Below are 24,665 nucleotides of genomic sequence, written 5' to 3' on the forward strand. Positions count from 1 at the left end.
TAGGAAACAAAACAGATGAACATAGGGGAAGGGAGGGAAAAATAAAATAAGACAAAATCAGAGAGTTAACCCATAAGAGACTCTTTTAACTATAGGAAACAAACTGAGGGTTGCTGGAGGGGAGGTAGATGGGGGGATGGGGTAACTGGTGATGGGTATTAAGGAGGGCAATTGATGTAATGAGCAATGGTTGTTATATGCAACTGGTGAATCACTAAACTCTACCTCTGAAACTAATACTATACTGTTATTTAATTGAATTTAAATATAATAAACAAAACCATTGAAATTAAATATGTAATGTATAAATTAAACAGCAAATTTAAAAAAGGTGAAGAAAATTCATGAACTGGAAGATAAATCTGAAGAATTTATAAAGAATATGCCATAGAAAAAAAGATATAAAAATATGAAATTAAAATAAAGGCTTGGATAGAGTGGAAAGTCTATCATGAGTCTGACTGCAGTTCCAGAAGGAGAAGATAGAGATAATGTGGGAAAAGCAACATTTGAATAAATTATACGTGAAAGAATTTTTCAGAATTGATGAAAAACATTAGTGCTCAGGAAAGGAAAGCCCAGCTTAAAAAAATAAAAATGAAAAGAAGCAACATTTAGAAAAACCATAATAAAATATAAGACCACTAAAACCAAATAAATATTGAAAAGCAATAAGGAAAAATATTCCCTAATAAAAGTAACATTTAGATTTGCAATTCACTTCTCAATGCAGTAATAAAAACCAGAGATAGAGGAATAATATCATCAAATCCTATGAGAAAATACTATTAAATCAGTATTGTTTATTCACCAAAACTCTTTTTAAGAATGAGGATGAAATAAATACATTTTCAAGCAAAAAATTGAGAGAATTTATCAACAGAACTTCAGTATGAGGGGTTCTATGGGATATACATAAGGAAGAAGAAAAATCATCCCAGAAGGAAGGGCTAACAGGCAAGAAGAAATGGTGAACAAGTAAAATGGTAAACATGTAGGTAAAAATAAGTCAACATTGACTTGGGAAATGACAATAAAAATGTCTAATTTGGGGGTTTATAAAGTAACCAAGGAACTTTCAGTTTCAGTTCCAACAGCTTGTAAGTTAGTGCTCTTTACAAGAAAATTTTGGTCAATCTGAAAATCAATGACTTTTCTTGGACCTATCTGAGAACTGAGGTCATATAGAAAACTGCCACCCTGACATGTGAAGTCAGGCACTTCTAAAGATAGACAGCATCTGATTCACTTACCTGGAGCAGAAAGCACTTGATGCCAGAAACTAGTTGGAATAATTAAATAGTAATTTTGACAAACTGCTGGAGACTATGGACTAGCATGAGAATTAGGAGCTCCTGAGGCCTGTGTTGTTAGGGGTCTCCACACTTTGGCAGAAATTTCTTTCAGGAATTCCATAAGGCTTTCACTTTGAGGACACAAGAGAGCTCTCAGTTATGACATTGGCAAGAGGAGGACAAGGGTAACCATTGTGAACTCCTCCTAGACCCTTCTCCCTAACAAATGCCTGGATTCCAAAAGGAAGGACTGCAATTCTAAAATTTTACAACAGCTGGGGGAAGAAAAGTCTGACCCACAGCAACCTGCTCACCTAAGGAGAATAATAATAGCCACAGTCAACAGAAGAGAATGCTTTAAGGTAATAGACTAGCAATGCTATAGCCAGAGAAGGATCAAAATACTTCTGATGGACATAGCCCCCAAACACTGGCCCCTTGTGCAATCCAAAGATTAAAACTTAATGAGAGGACTAGAGAACACCACCCTTCCCTCACACCTTTCTACCACACTAATATTCCTTCAATAATAATAACAGCAATTACAATTGGGAAAGCTTCAAGAGAGACACTCTCTCTGAAGTACAACCTAATGCAAAGCCCGAAAGCCAAGAGGAGAGACAAAAAAGGTCACTAGAGAAATGTAAAGCCTCTTGTACCTATAACTACAACCAACTTCAGAAACTCTGAGACAAAGAGAAAATCTTGGGGGAAGCCATAAAGGGGTTGGGGGAGGCACCTTACCTGTAGAGGAACAATGATAAGAATTACAGAAGATTTCTTATCAGAAACCATGCAAGCAAGAAAACAGTGGAATTAAATCGTTGAAGTGTTGAAAGAAAAAACATGATAATCAGCAAAATTTTCTCTAAAAAGAAGAATCAAGACCTCATATAAACACACATATTAATTCACTGGTAGTTGCTACAGACTGAATGTTTGTGTCCCCCAAAATTTATATGTTAAATTCTAATGCCCAATGTATTTGGAGGTGGGACCTTTGGGAGGTGATTAGGTCATGAAGATAGAACCCTCATAAATGAAATAACTACCCTTATAAAAGAGACCTCAGAGAGCTCTTGTCCCTTCTGCTATGTGAGAACAGTGAAAAGATAGCCATCTATCAACTAGGAAGTGGATCCTCACCAGACACTGAATCTGTTGGCACTTTGATCTTGGATTTCCCAGCCTCCAGAACTGAGAAATAATTTTTTTGTTGCTTACAAACCACTCAGTCAATGGCATGCTGTTATAGCAGCTTGAACTAAAACACTAGCAGAACTGCCCTGCAAGAAATGTTTAAAGTTCTTCAGGCGGAAGGAAAATTATAAAACTCATAAATTTGGATCTACATAAAGAAAGGAAGAGAATGGGAAAAAAACCTTTTATTTTTCATATTTTAAATTGATCTAAAAGATAATTGTCTTTGTAAAGCAATAATAATAGCAATGTATTGGGTTATTATACCATATGATTAAGTGAAATGAGTAACAGCAATATCTCAAGGGAAAGGATGGAGGAATTGCAAATAATTGGATATATGGTACTTGCACTACACCTGAAATAGTAGTGTTATTTGAAGATGGCCTTAAATTATTTAAAAATGCGTATTTCAAACCCTATGGGAATCATTAAAAATGTTTTGAAAAGGAAGCATCACTAATAACTAAAGAGAGGAGATAAAATAGAATAACATAAAATACTCAATTTAAAATGAGAGAACACAGAAAAAAAGGGGGAGAATAAATAGCAATAAATACAGAACACTTAAAAGGGTTGTAGATTTCATTCCATCTATACCAGTATAACCCAATGTAACCCAGAGAATGAAAAGAAAAAGAGAAGCAGAGGAATAAGGAGCAGAGAAAATGAACAGGAAAATAAAATTTTAAATGGTACACTTAAACACTAACTTATCAATAATTATGTTAAATGGTCTAATGACACCAATTTAAAGAGATTGTAAGAGTGGATAAAAACTATGTGATCCATCATTATACTGTCTAAAAGAAATGCATTTCAAATTCAGTGACATAAGTAGAGTTAGATTACTAGATCATATGGTGGTTATATTTTTCAATTTTTTGAGGAACCTCCATACTGTTTTCCATAGCAGCTGCACCATTTTACTTTACTATCAATAGTGTAAAAGGGTTTGGATTCCTCCATATCTTCTCCAACACTTGTTATCTTTTTTAAAAAAGTAATAGCCATCGTAACAGGTATGAGGTGATATTGTGGTTTTGATGTGCATTTCTCTGATGATAAGTGATAATGAGCATATTTTTAAATAAGTATTTTTATATACACCTATTGGCCATTTGTATGTCTTCTTTGAAGAAATGTCTATTCAAGTCCTTTTAGCATTTTTTTATCAGTTTTTTCTTTTTCTTTTCACTATTGAGTTGTAGGTGTTCTTTATATATTTTGGATATTAACCCCTTATCAGACATATGGTTTGCAAATATTTTCTCTCATTCCATAGATTGCATTTTTTACTCTCTTGTTTTTTGGGTTTTGTTTTTGTATTTCATTTTACTTTTTGTCATGCAGAAGCTTTTTTAGCTTGAGGTAGTCCCAACTTGTCTATTTTTGTTGTTGTTGTTTATGCTTTTGGTGTCATATCCAAGAAATCACTGCCTAGTCTAGTGTCTAATTTTGGTTAATATCAAAGAAAAATATAATTATCTAAAAACAAAGACTAGTAGCATATTGCTGTTTTCCCAAGCTACTGTATGTGAGGATAAATTTTCTCTATATATTTCACCAAGATAAAATATTGCAACAGATTGAATGTAGAAGATATAACAATACATCTGCTATTAAGCCACAGATACAAGAGATTTGCAAATATGGAAAACAGATTTTCTTTCCCATTTTTTGAAAGTAAAATTATTTTTAATGGAAAGATACGCTATTTATGTTAACATGTAATGGGTTTATTATTTTCATACTTAAATGAGTTAATAAATGTGTATTTTAAACCAAAAAGTAATATATCATGCAATCATTAATTTACAAAAAAGCAAGAGTGGCTCTATTAATATCCAGTAAATTAGACTTTAGTGCAAAGAAAATTACTACATACAAAGTACATATATACTACATACATTACATAATGATAAAAGGAGTAATCTCTAGGAAGATATAACAATCTAAAGTATATACACATTAGACAACAGAGACTCAAGATAAATGAAGCAAAAACTGATAGAGCTGAAAGGAGAAATAGACAAATCTACAGGAATATTTGAGGACTTCAACACACATTCTCAGCAACTGATAGAATTATTAGACAGAATCAGCAAGAATATAGAACTAAACAATACAATTAATCAGAATATCTAACTTACATATATAAAACACCACACCTAGAAACACCAAAATAAATATTTTGTTCAAGTGCTCATGGTGCATTCACCATCTTCTGGGCCATTAAATAATACTCAGTAAATTAAAAATGATTGGAATTATACATAATATATTGTTTGGTCATAATGAAATGGCACTGAAAAGCAAAAGAAAGAAGAGAGGAAAGTCTTTAAACACTTGAAAATTGAAGAACATACTTATAAATAATCCATAACTGAAAAAAGAAGTTTCAAAAGAAATTTTTAAAATATGCATAGAATTTATGGAAAATACATCTTATATGTGGAATGCAGCTAAAGCAGTATTGATGGGAATTGGTAGCACTAAATGCTTACATTGGAAGCAAAGAAAAGTCTCAAATCAATAACCTAAGTTCCGACTTCAGAAAACTGGAAAAATGAGAGCAAAATAAACAAAAGAGAGCACAAGGAAGGAAATAATAGACAAAAGCAGAAATCAATGACATTGAAAACAGAAAAAACAATAGAGAAAAAAAACCCAGAAAGCTGATTCCCCCCCCAAAAAAACTAAGTGAATAGATAAACCTGTAGCATGAATGGCAAATATGCAAAGAGAGGACACAGATAGCCAATATAAAAAATGGAATAAAAGACATCACCATATATCCCATAGTCAATAAAAAGCTAATACTGGGAGGGGGGAAGCTAATAAGGGAATACTACAAAAATTTTGCACTTATAAATTTGACTTCTTAGAATTCCTTAGAATTTCAATTCTTTGAAATGAACAAACTCCCACAACTCAGCCAAGATAAATAGACAATCTGAATATTCCTATAACCATTAAAGTAATTGAATTGAAAATAAAATCTCTATAAAGAGAAATCTCTAAGCCCAGATGTATTAGTTTGAAAAGTCTATCACACATTTAAATTAACAAACTTTTACATAATATCTTCAAGAAAACAAGAAGAGGAGAGAGCATTCCCAACTAATTTTATGAGGTCAGAATTACTCTTATACCAAAACAAGACCAAAAGAGTACCCCAAAAAAGCCCCATAGTTCCTCTCATGAAATAAAACCAAAAATCCTCAAGAAAATATTGCCAAATAGTATCCAAAATTTCATATGAAGAACTATATTCAGTGATTAAGTAGGACTCAGTACAGGTATGCAAGGCTAGATTAACAATAAAAAAAATCAGTGTAATCCACGATATTGACAAGGAAGAAAAATTTATCAATTTATGCAAAAAAGTAGTTAATAAATTAAACACCCACTGATGATAAAAATTATCAGGAAGTTAGGAATAGAGGTGAATTATTTAACCTGTTGTAGTAACCTCTACAACAAATATCTATGTTCACCACTACCCATAAAAGTGACTGAGTGCTTCCCCCCCTAAGATGAGACCAGTGTAAGGATGTCCACACTCTCCATTCTTTTGACATGGTACTGAAAGTTTAACCACTGCATTAAGGCTGTAAAAAGAAACAAAAGGCATACAATTTGGAACAGAAAAAATAAAATACTCCCAGTTTTCTGATGTCATAATTATCTACAGTTGAACCTTGAATAACACAGGTTTGAACTGTGTGGGTTCACTTATATGCAGATTTTTTTTTTCGGTAAATACAGTATAGCACTGTTAATGTATTTTCCTTATGATTTTCTTTCTTTTTTTAAAGATTTTATTTATTTATTTGACAGAAAGAGATACAGTAAGAGAGGGAACACAAGCAGGGGGAGTGGGAGAGGGAGAAGCAGCCTCCCCCTGAGCAGAGAGCCTGATGCGGAGCTCGATCTCAGGACCCTGGGATCATGACCTGAGCCGAAGGCAGACGCTTAACAACTGAGCCAACCAGGTGCCCCTTCCTTATGACTTTCTTAACATTTTCTTTTCTCTAGCTAGCTTTATTGTAAGAATACAGTATATAATACAAATAACACAAAATATGTTTTAATCAAATGTTTATGTTATTGGTAAAGCTTCTGATCAACTGTAGGCTATTAACAGCTAAGTTTTGGGTGAGTCAAAAGTTATATGTAGATTCTCAATTGTGAAAGGATTTGTGACCCTAACCTCTACATTGTTCAAGGTCAGCTGTACATAGAAATCCCCCCAAACTATAAAAATTCCTAGAACTAACAATTGAGTTCAGCAAAGTTGCAGGATACAAGGTTAATACATAAGAATCAATTGTGAGGCTTTTACTTCCATCATTAGGAGCTCCATGAACCCACTCCCCAGTGAAACAAGGAAAATTGATATACATTATATTTTAAAAAAGCAACCTTTTAAAGTCTCTAGAAATTGCCCTAATGGAATATAGCACATGAAGAAGCATTTATTCAAGAAAATCTACTAAAATTCAGTAAGAACAATGAAAGTCTGTGACATTTATGCCATGACATCACTACTTCCCCCCAAGCCTAGCTTGGTGGAACCTCCATTCCAGGTATGTGTGGCCAAGAAGGTGAAGCTCCTTTCTCCTTAAGGAGATCATCCAATCAAATGATATGCTACCTCACTAAGTGGAACAGCCAGCCAGCACTTCACATCCTTTCCAGCTCCAAGTTGCAATGGCAAGTGTGGCTAAGAGGTTGAAGATTCCCTTCTATCTACCTAATTCCCACCCATGGAATGAAGGCTACTCGTCAGGGTACAACAGGTTTAGAATATTTGGTCCTGACCACCCTCACTTCAAATTGTTCATATGCCAAGCGTTTCACACCAGGATAAGCAAATGGAGAAGATTGAAGGTAACTGCCCAACCCAACACTCACAGCACTGGCTCAGAGGGTTTGCCATGGAGAGAGGCAATCCAAAAGACAAGAAAGCTCTGACACTTTCCCCAAAGGAACTGACTTTACTTAAAACAGAGTGTAGAGAAGCTTAAGCCTAAGGGTGTGCTTAAAAACAATAAGTTCATTTAATTAAGAGCAATAGGCTAAACTATAGGCCAGCTAGATCACCAGAAAGAACCAAAGAAAGGGGCAGATAAGAGCTATATACAGAAAAATGAAACTCAACCATTCTCTTACACCATACACAAAGATAAACTCTAAATGGATTAGAGACCTCAATGTGAGGCAAGAATCCATCAAAATCCTAGAGGAGAATGCAGGCAGTAACCTCTTCGACATTGGCCACAGCAACTTCTTTCAAGACACGTCTCCAAAGACAAGGGAAACAAAAGCAAAAATGAACTTTTGGGACTTCATCAAGATAAAAAGCTTCTGCACAGCAAAGGAAACAGTCAACAAAACAAAGAGGCAGTCCACAGAATGGGAGAAGATATTTGCAAATGACACTACAAATAAAGGGCCAGTATCCAAGATCTATAAAGAACTTCTCAAATCAACACCCAAAAAACAAATAATCCAGTCAGAAAATGGACAGAAGACATGAACAGACACTTCTCCAAAGAAGACATACAAATGGCTAACAGACACATGAAAAAATGTTCATCACCATTAGCCATCAGGATAATTCAAATCAAAACCCCATTGAAAAACCGCCTCACACCAGTTAGAATGGCAAAGACTAACAAGGCCGGAAACAACAAATGTCAGAGAGGTTGTGGAGAAAGGAAAACCCTCTTACAATGTTGGTGGGAATGCAAGTTGGTACAGCCACTTTGGAAAACAGTGTGGAGGTGCCTCAAAAAGTTAAAAATAGAGCTACCCTATGACCCAGCAATTGCACTACTGGGTATTTACCCCAAAGACACAGATGTAGTAAAAAGAATGGGCACATGCACCCCAATGTTCATAGCAGCAATGTCCACAATAGCCAAACTGTGGAAGGAGCCAAGAAGCCCTTTGACAGAAGAACAGATAAAGAAGATGTGGTTCATATATACAATGGAATATTGCTCAGCCATCAGAAAGGGTGAATACCCACCATTGCATCGACATGGATGGAAGTGGAGGGGATTATGCTAAGTGAAGTAAGTCAGCAGAGAAAGACAATTTTCATATGGTTTCACTTATTTGTGGAATATAAGGTATAGCACAGAGGACATTAGGGGAAGGAAGGGAAAACTGAAGCGGGGGGAAATCAGAGGGGGAGACAAACCATGAGAGACTATAGACTCCAGGAAACAAACTGAGGGTTTCAAAGGAGAGGGGGGTTGGGGGATGGGGTACCCGGTGATGGGTATTAAAGAGGGCACGTGCCCTCTGCCCCTCTCCCCACTTGAACACACATGCTCTCGCTCTCTCTAAAATAAATACATAAATCTTAAAAAAAAAAAAAAAAACGAGAGAGAAATGATGGCGGAGGAGTAGGGGACCCTATTCCAACTGGTCCCCGGAATTGAGCTGGATATCTACCAGACCACTCTGAGCACCCACGAAATTAGGCTGATATGTAAGAAGAGAGATCTGGATCTCTACAAACAGAATATCATAGGCGGTTGATCTCAGGGAGTAAGTGTGGAGCCATGATTCCGCAGGCAGATATCGGAGGATAAGCAGCAGTGGGAGGGAGCCTGGCCGTGGGGATCCTACACCACAGTGAGTGACAGCCTCACACGCTGGGGACCGGGCACAGACTTACAGACCGGTAGTGGTGGGGAAAGGACTTTAGGGCAGCCCCTGGGATGGAAACCCGGAGCAGCAGGGTCACGCTTGCGAACTGGGTGACACTGGCGGTTTTAGAAGCACAAAGGGCAGAGATGTGCCCCGACCTGGAGGCAGGACTGGGAGCGCTGCAGACGGGCACACAACCCAGGACACTGCAGTTTATAGCAGCACAGACAGAAACAGAGACAGTGTGGCCTGGAGAGCTCACTGAAGAACAGACTGCGATCTCTCTGCTCTGAGGCAGAGGGTTGGAAATGGTCTCTTCTGCTCTGACTCTCGGAGGAGACACAGAAAGCCACCAGGGGAGGCCACCAGAGAATAAAAGCCCTAAAAACTGGTTCCCACTGAGCCCATCCCCTGCCACAGGGGGGCAGGGCAACTCCGCCCAAACAAGGTTGCCTGAGTAACAGTGTGGCAGGCCCCTCCCCCAGAAGACAGGCCGGGAAAACAAGAGGCCAGCAACCCTCAGGTCCCTAGAAAACAGGTGCATCTTGCTTGGGTTCTGGTCAATAATTTGGACTTTATACATTCCCTCAACCACCCCTCAACAGAACGACTGGGAGGAGGAACCCCCAAAATAGGAAAGACTCAGAGATTATGACTTATGCTACAGATTTACAAATGGATGCAGATATAACCAAGATGCCAGAGATGGAGTCAGGCTAGCAATTGTGAAGACAATAGCTAGAATGGAGAAATCAATTAATGGCAACTTAGAGTCTCTAATGGCAGAAATGAAAGCTGAATTGGCAGAACTTAAAAATGCTATCAATGAGATCCAATCTAATTTGGATAATCAAACAGCTAGGGTAAGTGAGGCAGAAGAATGAATAAGTGACCTGGAAGACAATTTAATAGATAAAAAGGGAAAAGAGGAGGCCAGGGAAAAACAACTTAGAATCCATGAAAATAGAATCAGAGAAATAAGTGACACCATGAAGCATTCCAATGTCAGAATAATTGGAATCCTGGAGGGAGTGGAGAAGAGAGGGGAGTAGAAGATGTATTTGAGCAAATAGTAGCTGAGAACTTCCCTAATCTGGGGCATGAAACAAACATTCGTGTAATAGAGGCAGAGAGGAACCCTCCAAAGATCAAGGAAAACAGGCCAACACCCTGGCATGTAATACTAAAACCTGCAAATCTTAGCACCAAGGAAACCATCTTAAGGGCAGTTAGGGGGAAGAGATTCCTTACATGCAGAGGGAGGAACATCAGAATAACGTCAGACCTATCCGCAGAGACTTGGCAAGCCAGAAAGGCCTGGCAAGACATATTCAGGGTACTAAATGAGAAGAACATGCAGCCAAGCATACTTTATCCAGCAAGGCTGTCATTTAGAGTGGATGGAGAGTTGCAGACCTTCCAAGGCCGGCAGAAATTGAAAGAATAAGTAACCACTAAGCTGGCCCTGCAAGAAATATTAATGGGGGGTTCCATAAAAGGAGAAAGACCCCAAGAGTAACATACAACAGAAATTTACAGCGACAATCTATAAAAACAACATCTTCACAGGCAACATGATGACAATTAATTCATATCTTTCAATAATCACTCTCAATGTGAATGGCCTAATTGCTCCCATAAAATGGCACAGGGTTGCAGATTGGATAAAAAGACAGGACCCATCCATATGCTGTCTACAAGAGACTCATTCTGAAACTAAAGATACATCCAGACTGAAAGTGAAGGGCTGGAGATCCACCTTCCATGCCAGCGGACCTCAAAAGAAAGTGGGGGTAGCAATTTTTATATCAGACAAATTAGATTTTAAAGCAAAGTCTGTAGTTAAGAGACACAGAAGGACACTCTATCATTCTTAAAGGGTCTAACAATTGTAAATATCTATGCCCCCAACATGGGAGCAGTCATCTACATAAGCTTACCTTTAAACAAAATAAAGAGTCATATTGATAACAATACGTTAATGGTAGGAGACCTCAATACTCCACTCTCAGCAATGGACAGATCATCTAAGCAGAAAATCAACAAGGAAACAAGAGCTTTGAATGATAACACTGGACCAGATGGACCTCATAGATATATACAGAACATTCCACCCTAAAACAACAGAATACTCATTCTTCTTGAGTGCACATGGAACTTTCTCCACAGTAGACCACATACTGGGTCACAAATCAGGTCTCAACTGATACCAAAAGATTGAGATTATTCCCTGCATATTCTCAGACCACAAGGCTTTAAAACTGGAACTCAATCACAAGAAAAAATTTGGAAGAAATTCAAACACTTGGAAGCTAAAGACCCCTCTGCTCAAGAATGTTTGGGTCAACCAGGAAATCGAAGAAGAACTTAAACAATTCATGGAAAATAATGAGAATGAAAACACATCGGTCCAAAACCTATGGGATACTGCAAAGGCGGTCCTAAGGGGGAAATACGTAGCCATCTAAGCCTCGCTCAAAAAAATAGAAAAATCCCAAATTCACCAACTAACTCTACACCTTAAAGAACTAGAGAGAAAGCAGCAAATGATGCCTAAGCCATGCATTTAAGAGAAATAATTAAGATTAGAGCAGAGATCAATGAATTAGAAACCAGAAACGCAGTAGATCAGTCAAAGGAAACTAGCAGCTGGTTCTTTGAAAGAATTAATAAGATCGATAAACCACTGGCCAGACTTTCCCAAAAGAAAAGAGAAAGGACCCAAATTAATAAAATTATGAATGAAATGGGAGAGATCACGACTAACACCAAAGAAATAGAAACAATTATTAGAAATTATTATGAACAACTATATGTCAAGAAACTGAGCAATCTGGATGAAATGGAGGCCTTCCTGGAAACCTATAAGCTGCCAAGACTGAAACAGGAAGAAATTGACAACCTGAATAGGCCAATAACCACTAACAAGATTGAAGCAGTGATCAAAAACCTCCCAAAAAACAGGAGTCCAGGGTCTGATGACTTCCCAGGGAAATTCTACCAAACATTTAAAGAAGAAATAACACCTATTCTACTGCAGCTGTTTCAAAAAATAGAAACAGAAGGAAAACTTCCAAACTCATTCTATGAGGCCAGCATTACCTTAATGCCCAAACGAGGCATAGAACCCCAACAAAAAGGAGAATTTCAGACCAATATCCCTGATGAATATGGATTCCAAAATCCTCAACAAAATCCTAGCTAATAGGATCCAACGATACATTAAAAAGGATCATCTACCACAACCAAGTGGGATTTATCCCCAGGATGCAAGGGTGGTTCAACATTCGCAAATCAATCAATGTGATAGAACACATTAAGAACAGGAGAGAGAAGAGCCATAGTGTCCTCTCAAGTGATGCAGAAAAAGCATTTGACAAAATACAGCATCCTTTCTTGATTAAAACTCTTCAGAGTATAGGGATAGAGGGAACATTCCTCATGTTCATAAAATCCATCTATGAAAAACCCAGAGCGAATATCATCCTCAATGGGGAAAAGCTGAGAGCCTTTCCCTTAAGAACAGGAACACGTCAAGGATCCCCACTCTCACCATTATTGTTCAACAGAGTACTAGATGTCCTGGCAACAGCAATCAGACAACAAAAATAAATAAAAGGTATTCAAATTGGCAAAGGGGAAGTCAAACTCTCTCTTTTTGCATATGACATGATACTTTATGTGGAAAACCCAAAAGACTCCACCCCCAAATTACTAGAAGTCATACAGCAATTTAGTAATGTGGCAGGGTAGAAAAATCAATGCACAGAAATCAGTTGCTTTCTTATACACTAACGACGCAATTGTAGAAAGAGAAATTAGAGAAGCGATTCCATTTATAATAGCACCAAAAAGCATAAGATACCTCAGAATAAACCTAACCAAAGAGGTAAGGGATCTATACTCTAGGAACTACAGAACACTCATGAAAGAAGTTGAAGAAGACACAAAAAGTTGGAAAAACATTCCATGCTCATGGATTGGAAGAATGAACATTGTTAAGATGTCTATGCTACCCAGAGCAATCTATACCTTCAATGCCATCCTGATCAAAATTCCAATGACATTTTTCAAAGTGCTGGAACAATCCTAAAATTTGTATGGAATCAGAAAAGACACTGAATTGCCAAGGAAACGTTGAAAACGAAAAAGAAAACTGGGGGCATCACGTTGCCCAATTTCAAGCTATAGTACAAAGCTGTGATCACCCAGACAGCCTGATACTGGCACAAAAACAGACACATAGACTAATGGAACAGAATAGAGAGCACAGATATGGACCCTCAACTCTATGGTCAAATAATCTTCAACAAAGCAGGAAAAAATATGAAATGGAAAAAAAACAGTCTCTTCAATAAATGGTGCTAGGAAAATTGGAGAGTCACATGCAGAAGAATGAAACTTGATCATTCTCTAACACCATACACAAAGATAAACTCAAAATGGATGAAAGACCTCAATGTGAGACAGGAATCCATCAAAATCCTAGAGGATAACATAGGCAGTAACCTCTTTGACATCGGCCACAGCGACTTCTTTCAAGATACATCTCCAAAAGCTAGTGAAACAAAAGCAGAAATGAACTTTTGGGACTTCATCAAGATCAAAACTTCTGCACAGCAAAGGAAACAGTCAACAAAACAAAGAGGCAACCCACAGAATGGGAGAAGATATTTGCAATGACACTACAGATAAAGGGCTGGTATCCAAGATCTATAAAGAACTTCTCAAATTCAACTCCCAAAAAACAAATAATCAAGTCACTAAATGGGCAGAAGATATAACAGACACTTCTCTGAAGAAGACATACAAATGGCTAACAGACACATGAAAAAATGTTCATCATCATTAGCCATCAGGGAAATTCAAATCAAAACCACATTGAGATACCACCTTACACCAGTTAGAATGGCAAAAAAGGACAAGGGAAGAAACAACAAATGTTGGAGAGGTTGTGGAGAAAGGGGAACCCTCTTACACTGTTGGTGGGTATGCACATTGGTACAACCACTTTGGAAAACAGTGTGGAGTTTCCTCAAAAAATTAAAAATAGAGCTACCCTATGACCCAGCAATTGCACTCCTGGGCATTTACCCCAAAGTCACAGATGCAGTGAAAAGAAGGGCCATATGCACCCCAATGTGCATAGCAGCAATGTTCGCAATAGCCAAAGTGTGGAAAGAGCCAAGATACCCTTTACCAGATGAATGGATAAAGAAGATGTGGTCCATATATACAATGGAATATTACTCAGCCATCAGAAAGGATGAATACCCAACTTTTACATCAACATGGATGGGTCTGGAGATTATGCTAAGTGAAGTAAGTCAAGCAGAGAAAGTCAATTATCATATGGTTTCACTTATTTGTGGAACATAAGGAATAGCATGGAGGACATCAGAAGGAAGGGAAAAATGAAGGGGGTGGAAATCTGAGGGAGAGATGAACCATGAGAGACTATGGACTCTGAGAAAAAAACAGAGGGGAGGGTTTTAGAGGGGAGGGGGGTTGGGGGGATGGGTTAGCCCGGTGATGGGTAATAAGGAGGGCACGTACTGCATGGAGCACTGGGTGTTATACGAAAACAATGGATCGTGATTCAGCACATCAAAAACTAATGATGTATTGTATGGTGACTAACATAACATAATAAAATTTAAAAAAAAAGAAAGTAAAAAAAAATCATACAAACTGCAACCAGAAGGAAGTTGGAGTGTCTATACTAATGTCAGATGAAGTAGATGTTTAAAAACATTGCTAAAGATATGTAAGGACACTTTATAAGGACAAAAGGGTCAATCCTTAAAGAATATATAATCATTATAAATATATAACCTTAAGAACAGAGCCCTAAATAGTTGGAGCAAAAACTGATAGAATTGAAGGGAAAATTCAATGACAAATGCTAGAGACTTTAATACTCCACTTTCAATAATGAATAGAACAACTGCACATAAAATCAATAGAGAAACAGAAGACTTGCACAACACTATGCACAAATGAGTCCTAACAGACATCTTTAAAACATTTCACCCCAAAACAGCAGAATACACATTCTTCTTAAGTACACATTGAACATTCTCCAGGATAGATCATATTCTAAGCCATAAAACAAGCTTCTGTAAATTTAAAAGGATTCCATTCATATAAAGTATGTTCTCTAATCACAAGGGTGTGAAATTAGAAATTAATATCAGAGAGCACTTTGGGAAATTCAAAAATATGTGAACCAGAAGGAAGAATATAATAATTAAACAGAGAATAAGAAAGCATTAGAGAAAATCAACAAAACCAAAAGTTGGTTCTTTGAAAAGATTAACAAACACAACAAACCTTTAACTAGATTAACAACAGCAACAACAAAAAGCCCTCAAATTAAGAAATTCAGGAATGAAGGAGGGGTTATTATTATTGACCCTACAGAAATAAAAAAAGAATTATAACAGAATACCATGAGCAGCTTTATACCAACCCACAATAGATGATTTAGATGAAATGGACAAATTATGAGAGTGATACAAACTCCAAAACTTACTCAAAAAGAAATCTGATTTGATCTATAAGTAAAGTGATTGAATAAATAAACAAAAAATTTGCTATGAAGATGGTAATTCTTTTTTTTTTGCTTTTTATTTATTTTTTATTTTATTTTAAAATAGCTATGACTCAGCAATTGCACTACTGAGTATTTACCCCAAAGACACAGAAAGGAGTAATACTTATGATTTACATCAATGTGAGTGGAACTGGAGGGTACTATGCTGAGCAAAGTTAAGTCAACCAGAAAAAGGCAATTTTATAGTTTTATCCATATGTGGAATATAAGAAACAGCACAGAGGATCATAGGAGAAGCGAGGGAAAACTGAATGGGAAGTCATCAGAGAGGGAGAAAAACCATGAAAGACTCTTAGCTCTAGGAAACAAACTGAGGGTTGCTGGAGGGGAGGTGAGTGGGGGGATGGGGTAACTGGGTGATGGGCATTAAGGAGGGCATGTGATGTGATGAGCACTGGCTGTTATATGAAACTGATAAATTATTGAACACTACATCTATAACTAACAACTAAGTTGGCTAATTGAATTTAAATAAAAAAATAAATGATATATAAAATTTTTAAAAAAAGAAAACATCAATGAAACCAGGAGATGGTTCTTTGAAAAAAATCAATAAAAGTGATAAACCAGTCTTGTCAAGTAAAAAGGAGGAAGGGTTCAAATAAACTCACAAATGAGAGAGGAGAACTAACAACCAATACCACAGAAATACAAATAATGATTAGAGAATATTATGAAAAAACTATATGCCAAAAATTGGACAAACTAGAGGAAATGATAAGTTCCTAGAAATATATAAACTACCACAACTGAAACAGGAAGAAATAGAAAACTTGAACAGAACAATAACCAGCATAGAAATTGAATCAGTAATTAGGAAACTCCAAACAAACAAAAGTCCAGGACCAGATGGCTTCACAGGTGAATTCTACCAAACATGGCCAAGAGATACATGAAAAGATGTTCATCATCACTTACCATCAGAAAATGCAAATCAAAACTACAATAATATATCACCTCACACCTGTCAGCATGGCTAAAATCAACAACACAAGAAACATCATGTGTTCAAAAGGATGTGAAGCAAAAGAAATCCTCTTGCACTGTTGGTGGGAATGCAAACTGGTGCAGCCACTGTGGAAACAGTATGGAGATTCCTTAAAAAGTTAACCATGGAACTACCTTATGATCCAGCAATGGAGCTAGTGGGTATTTAACCAAAGAATACAAGAGCACTAATTCAAAGGGATACATAAACTCCTATGTTTATAGCAGCATTATTACAATACCCATGGTATGAAAGCAACAAAATTATCCATTGACTGATGAATGGATAACAAAAATGTGTTATATATTTATAAGAGAATATTACTCAGGCATAAAAATGAATAAAATCTTGCCATTTGCAATGATGTGGATGGAACTAAAGAATATACTGCTAAGAAAAATAAGTCAGTCACAGAAAGACTAATACCATATGATTTCATTCATATGTGGAATTTAAATAACAAAACAAGCAAAAGAAAAAACAATGAGAGAGAGACAAAACAAGAAGCAGATTCTTAATTATAGAGAACAATCTGATGGTTACCAGAGTGGAGGAGGCTAGAGGGATGGGTGAAATAGGTGATGGAGATTAAGAAGTGCACTTGTTGTGATGAGCACAGGGTGAGGTATGGAAGTGTTGAATACTATATTGTACATCTGAAACTAATATGACACTATATGTTAATTAACTGGAATTTAAATAAAAACTGAAAAAAAAACAAATAACTTTGGATTAGACACTGGTTTCTGGGATCTGATACTTAAAGCACAAGCAAGAAATGACAAAAGAAATAGATAATTAGACATTATCAAAATTATTATTATTATTATTTTCTTGCTTCAGAAGATACTATTAAGAAAGTGAAAAAGCAGCTCAGAATGGGAATAAATATTTGCAAATCATATATCTGGTAAGACTCTAATTTTCGGAATATATGATCTCATACAAATCAACCTTAACAAAAAGACAAATAACCCTTGGGGCACCTGGGTGGCACAGTCAGTTAAGTGTCTGATCCTTGGTTTCGGCTCAGATCATGATCTCAGGGTCATGATCTCGGGGTTGTGAGATCGAGCCCCACATTGGGCTCTGCACTGAGTGCAGAGTCTGCTAAAGTTTCTCTCTCTCTTTCTCCCTCTGCCCCTCCCACCCACTCACTTTCTCTCTCAAATAAATATTTTTATTTTTTTTAAAGATTTTATTTATTTATTTGAGAGAGAGAGAATGAGAGATAGAGAGCACGAGAGGGAAGAGGGTCAGAGGGAGAAGCAGACTCCCTGCCGAGCAGGGAGCCCGATGCAGGACTTGATCCCAGGACTCCAGGATCATGACCTGAGCCGAAGGCAGCTGTTTAACCAACTGAGCCACCCAGGCGCCCTAAATAAATATTTTTAAAAAGACAAATAATCCAATTTAAAAATAGGCAAAGCATTTGAATAGACATTTCTCCAAAGAATATAAATAGCCAATAAGTTTATGAAAAGATGTTCAACATCATAGGCATTAGTGAAATGCAAATGAGCATCATGAGATATCATTTCATATTCACTTAAGATGGGTATTATAAAAAATGGACAATAACAAGTGTTAGTGAAGATACAGAGAAATTAAACCCTTATATGTTGCTTTTGGGGATGTAAAACTTTGAAAAACAGTTTGGCCACTTTGAAAAACAGTTTGACAGTTCCTCAAAGCATCATAGATTGAGTTATCAGATGACTCAGCAATTCTGCTCCTAGGTATATATCCAAGAGAAATGAAAACATGTCCACACAAAAACTTGTACAATGTTCATGGCAGCATTATTCATAATCGCCAAAAGTGGAACCAGCCCAAATGTCCATCAATTTATGAGTAGATAAACAAATGTGGTATAGCCATACAGTAGAATATCATTCAGTTATAAAAAGAAGTACCTACACATGCTACAACATGGATTAGCCTTGCAAACATTTTGCCCAATGAGAACAGGCAGGTACAAAAGGCTACATATTGTACGATTCCATTTGTATGAAATGTCCAGGACAGGCAAATCTATAGAGACAATAAACAGATTAGTGTTTGCCAGGGGCTGAGGGGAAGGGGGATCTGGAATGACTCTAAAGGGTATAGGGTCTCTCTTGAGGGTGATGAAAATGTTCTGGAATTACTGGTGATACTATACAACCATGTGAATATAATAAAAACCACTAAATTGTATATTTTAAAATGGTTTATTTCATGGTATGTGAATTATATCTCTATCAAAAACAATTTTTTAGAAAGCATAGGAAAAGTTATACCAAGCAAATATTAAGCTAAATAAAAGTAATGTAATATCAGAAAAAATTTTTTATTTTAGGGCAAAATGCCAAAGATACTAAATTACCAGAAATAATTTCCTTACACATTGATAAAGTATTAAATTCACCAGGAAGATATAACAGTTGTAAATTTTTTATAATTATTTACAAAGCTTCAAAATTGACATAGTTACAAGGAGACAGTAACAAATTTTTCATATCAACAAGTAGACAACACCCCAGAAGAATGTAGAACATTTGAGCTAGATTAACAAACATGACTTAATTGAAGTATATACTACACTAAACCCAACTATAAAATGTGTATTTTTTGAAGTGCTTATGGAATGTTTACTAAAAGTGACCTTTTGTTGGTCCATAAAGCAAATCTAAACAGGTTTCAAAGAACTGAAATCATAAGAAGTTTATTCCTTGACAAGAATGTAATCAAAATGGAAATGGCAAGGGCACTGATCTGTCAAGACAGAAGCTGGCCAACTGACAGGCACCAAATTCCTGGAGACCTCCTGCTGTGTCAGGCATTAACCCTTTAGTTGCTAAATGGAGATTAGTAGGTCCCCGCAGTCCTGAGTAAAGGGCTGAGGTGCCCAGGGCAAGGAGTAAGTGGTGGGGAAACTAAGAAAGCTGGGAACAGTGATTATTTACCAAATAATCTGGAAATATTTAAAAAAATCCTTATGTCCATACAATTATGCATCTGAGGAATATCAGTCCTATTTTTTTTTATCACCTCTATTTAGTAGGTAAATTATAGCGTCGGATGCTTATACTCAAAAACAGGAAAGTCTGAAAAGTAATGAGCAGAAGTTAAAAAGAAAAATCAAAAGAAAGTGAAAGAAATAGAATAAGAAAAAACAGTTAAATAGGAAACAAAGATATAACAGAGATGTAAAAAGCCAGAAGTTGATTATTTTTAAAAACTTATAAAAGTGACAAACTTCTGGCAAGACTGATCAAGAAGAAAACGAGAAGATACCAATAAACAATATTAGAACAAAAGAGAGGACATAACTGCAAATTCAACATTTAAAAATCTAAATATAAGAACTTCAAGGAAATAAATTTGAAAAGTGATCTGAGATAGAAAAATTCCTAGAAAACCATAACTTAACAATATTAACAAGTAGAAATAGCAAACTGGAATGATTCCATAACTATTTAAAAGATTGTATCAGTTAAAAATTTTCTTACAAAGAAGATAGTAGGCTCAGATGTTTTTATTTGGAAGTTGTGCCACCTTGTATAACCTCTGTCAGAAAACAGAATGAAAGGAAATCATTCCCACTTCATTTTATGCCACTAAAATCAAATAGAGAAACATGAGAACCATGGTAAAATTAGAAACCAAGCTCATTCATGAACAAAATACCAAATTCCTAAATAAAATATTAATGAAATAAATCCAGCAGTTTTTATTTATCCTAGGACTGTGAGATTAGTTCAACACAAGAAACAACATCAATATAATTCACATTAACAAATTAAAATAGAAAATTAACATGTCATCTCAAGAAACAGAGAAAATACATTTAATAAATTTCAAAGTTTACTCACTTAAAAAAAATCCTACTGGCAAACTAAGAGTAAACTGGAACTTTCATTTTTTTTTAGATTGAGATTTTATTTACTTATTTGACAGAGAGAGAGACAGATTGAGAAAGAGCAAGGGAAGAGGCAGGCAGAGGGAAAGGGAGAAGCAGACTCCCCACCGAGCAGGGAGCCCTGATGTGGGACTCAATCCCAGGACCCTGAGATCCTGACCAGAGCCAAAGGCAGAAGCTTAACCAACTGAGCCACCCAGGCACCTGGAACTTCTTTAACCTATTAAATGAAATCTACAAAAAACTACTGCAAATTTACTCAATGGTGAAACTTTAAAAACATTCCCTTTAAAATTAGGATCAACATAACAATGCAAACTATTAACATTTCTATTCAGCACTGTAGTTAAAACGGTGTGTTTGTGTTGGAGATGAGAAGTCCCAGGAGTGCAGTAATATAAGAAAAAGAGATACAAAAATATAAAGATGGGAGGTGAAAAAAGAAAATTGTCATTTACATATAAATTATCAAAATTAATAAGAAAGTTTATCAGGTTTTCTAGTTACAAATGCAATATACAAAAACTACAATTATATTCATATACATTAGCAATAAACTGTATAAAATGTAATTTTCTAAAAAGGTATTGTTTACAATAGCAACAAGAAATAAAGGAATTTCTTATAATGATGTGCAAGCCCCTTCAAATTATAAAACTTCACTTGAATAACATGAAAATGTTTTAAATAGATGGAGAGACATACTGTGTTTACAGAAGACTCAATGTCACAGAGACTGATCTTAATTTGACCTTAAATTGATCTACAGATTGAATGTAATTCCAATCAAAATCCCAGAATTCTGTGTGTATAACTTGAAAAGCTGATTCCAAAATTTATGCAGACAAAAAATTTTACTGCAGTACTGTTCATAACCAAAAACTAGAAACTACCTAAATGTGCATCAACAGTTAGATGGAAAGGGGCACCTGGGTGGCTCAGTCAGCTAAGCGGCTGCCTTCAGCTCAGGTCATAACCCCAGGGATCTAGGATGGAGTCCCGCATCACACTCCCTGCTCAGTGGGGTGTCTGCTTCTCCCTCTGCCCCTCCCTCCTACCCATGATCTCTCCCTCTCTCATGCACTTGCTCTCTCTCAAATAAATAAACAAAATCTTAAAAAAAAAAACAGATGGATAAACCATGAGGTATTCACAAAATGTAGTACTACACAGCAAGGAGAATAAACAATATAACTATATGCAACAATAATATAGATGGCACACAAAACATAACATTGAATGAGAAAACAAGTCCAGATGGACATACACAGCTTTTCAGGCACTTTACACATGTTAATGCATTTAATTCTCAGAACAACATCATTGATTGTGTTCATCTCCTCACCCACTGCCCCTTTTGGAATCAGGCAGGTCTAGAGAGGATGCTCCAAGCAAAGGATGATTAAGATCTTTCAGTGGTAAATAGACTCCCCAGCAAGGGAGGTGAGGCAGACATTTTCCAGGGCAGGATTTGGCAAACATTAAGTTTACTGTGTCTGCGGTCTGACATAATTCAATCAATCACTAATGAGCAACTGTCTTGTACACACAGAGCCCATGCTTGCCTATGGTGAGTGGTAGAGTGAGTGGAAGTAGAGCATTAAACATCTGCTATGTGCCAGGTTCTGAGCTTGATGCTGAGGATATGATGGGCAGAAAGACCACACACCCACCTTCTTGTTTAAATAATAACTAACATTTACGGAGCACTTACTATGAGCTAGACATTCTAAGCATTTTATATATTTTATTTTCTAATCTTCACGACAACACTATTATTCACTTCTTTTTACAGATGAAGAAACGGAAGCACAGGGAGGTAAAGAGACGTGCCCAAAGTCACAGGGGCAGGAGGTGGCAGAGCTGGGATTGAAACCTAGGCAGTCTGGATCCAGACCTCTGAATCACTGAATCATCCCAACAACACAGTGTGAGAAATAGTTATTAGTTCTGTTTTGCAGCTAAGGAAAGAGAGGCTCAGAACTAAAGTGAGCACATATTTGTTTTGCACTCTCTATGTGACAGAGACTATATTAGGTGATTTATGTATATTATTTCTGCAACCTGAAAGACAGAGTTCACGGGAATATAAAGGTCCTAACTCTGGAGGACCCAGATATGCAGAGACTGGCTTGCCTCTTGTCAACTAAATCCAACAGCCCCTTGGAAAGAAATAAAGTGGTTGACTGGATGGCGGTGGGATGTAATTCTCAGTCTCATCCAGGCTCCTAGATCTCTAGATGAGTGAGTGAAACTGCTGGTGGAGAGAAGGAAAGAGAACAGGAGGCTGTTTTTTTTCTGCCTCTCCCTCTTCTTCCTCCACCTACATCTTGCATACTATATAACATATTTAATATCCTACATCTTCCTGTATACTCTAAGCAACTACCTCTCCTCACAATAGCACTGAGCCTGGACCTCCTCTAGCATTAGCATAGTGGGAGCTTGGTCAGCTGGACCTCAAAATGTCTGGGTCCCACAGTCCACAGCTGTCTTATCTCTGCCCACCTCATGGCTCCTCAGGCCATAATCCTTGGGCTGGAAGCACCTTGGTCTACAACCGTCCCCTGTTATCTGTGGGAAATGGTATACTTCAGTGTTTTAAAAAAAAATATTTACAAGTTTTGTTTGCTTCTCCTTTGTCTCTGTTTTCTTAAATTGTCAAAGTGAATATTACACAGCAGGCTGTTCCTGAGAGGCTGTTTTCTCTCTCAAATTCCCAGAGCAGCAAAAGTGTCCATGTGTGCCAAGAAGGCAATGCAGGAGACAGGACACCCAGACTTTCCCAACTCAGACAGGTATAGACTTATTAGAATAGGCTTGAGAAAAGGGAGGAGCAAAACTGACCAATGGCATGGTACTGTTGTGTATCCAGCACCTGTTCCCTGAGAAATTATGCCAGGAACCATTACCTTATTTCACCCAAGCACTATCAGACAGGACCAATTTCCAGACACTTCATTGAGGTCACCAAAATGAAACATTCTAGGCTAGCACTGAACAGTTCCAAACTAGCAATGTCAAATTTCAAACAAGAAGCATTTCAAATAAGTTCTGGATGAGAAAGGAAAAAAAGTGCCTAGTCAAAAATCCCTCTAAGATGGTCTTTACCTAATCCTCATTCTTTCTCTGTCCTTCATCTCTCTCCTTCTCTTACTCTTTCTCTATCTTTTCTGACATTATCCTTTTGTTGTTCTACAGTTACTTCATTCAGCTGCTTATCTAGTCCAACTTTCAGGTTGGGTTGGGGGTAGATGTGGGGGGGGGCATGTCCTTTGCTCTTCTTCTACACCCACTCTACCACCACCACCTTGAAGCCCATGAAAGCAAACCACACTTACAGCCCCTCCTCCGCTGTAGCCGGCTGCTGCCACTGCTGTGTGGAATCCAGATCTTCTGCAACCTGGTTTGGGTGAGCTCTCCCATCTCTCGAGACATCTTAGGTGTTGCAGCTAATGACACCACTGTCCACAAGGTACTGGGCCTCACTTCCTGTCTTACTAGCTGTCTCTTCTGTTAATGTGGCCACAGCAGTAGGTGGACAGAGTTGGGACAGGGAGGTGCACTGGGCTCCAGCCCCCTCTCCTCTTTCCTAGTCCTTGCCTGACTTGCCTGCCTCTGCCTGTATATACCAGTGGGGGCTTGGGTGCAGAGGGAGAGGTTGGGCAGAGGTCAGCAGAGGCCTCTGAACTCCAAGGGCTGTGTACATAGGAGATAAGTTGGAGCCCAGCAAGGAAGGCAGCCAGCAAGACAGCCCAGGTCTGGCCAGTTACTTCCCTCCAATGAAGACAGGACTAGTAGAACATGCAAATAAAAGACCAAAGATCATGTGCTTATATCCTGTATGGGGTGGAAAAGGTAAAGGTGATGGAGGCAGGTCTCAGCCGCTTTCACAGCTTTGAAATAATTAAAAAAAAAAAAGGGCCCAAGTAGAATGTCAAGTTCTAACCCAGAAACAGAGATCCACATCAGAATTCAAGGTTCTCAAGCACA

The 24,665-nt window shown here is 37.2% G+C and overlaps 1 protein-coding gene across 2 annotated transcripts in view; it reads right to left on the reverse strand.

The window, feature by feature from the left end:
* The window catches only part of PFKFB1 (6-phosphofructo-2-kinase/fructose-2,6-biphosphatase 1), a 94,370-nt gene extending 69,909 nt beyond the window's left edge, over window positions 1–24,461 (reverse strand). For both annotated transcript variants that reach the window (XM_028093086.2, XM_028093085.2), the window contains exon 1: window positions 24,014–24,461. In XM_028093086.2, coding sequence (XP_027948887.1) covers window positions 24,014–24,110 — 97 coding nt within the window. In that variant the 5' untranslated portion in view covers window positions 24,111–24,461. The remainder of the gene's footprint in view (window positions 1–24,013) is intronic.
* Window positions 24,462–24,665: the final 204 nt, after the last annotated feature.

This window comes from Eumetopias jubatus, unplaced genomic scaffold (genome assembly GCF_037043125.1).
Source record: "Eumetopias jubatus isolate StellerSeaLion01/CBP00866 unplaced genomic scaffold, mEumJub1_p1.0 scaffold_11, whole genome shotgun sequence".
Lineage (NCBI taxonomy): Eukaryota > Metazoa > Chordata > Mammalia > Carnivora > Otariidae > Eumetopias > Eumetopias jubatus.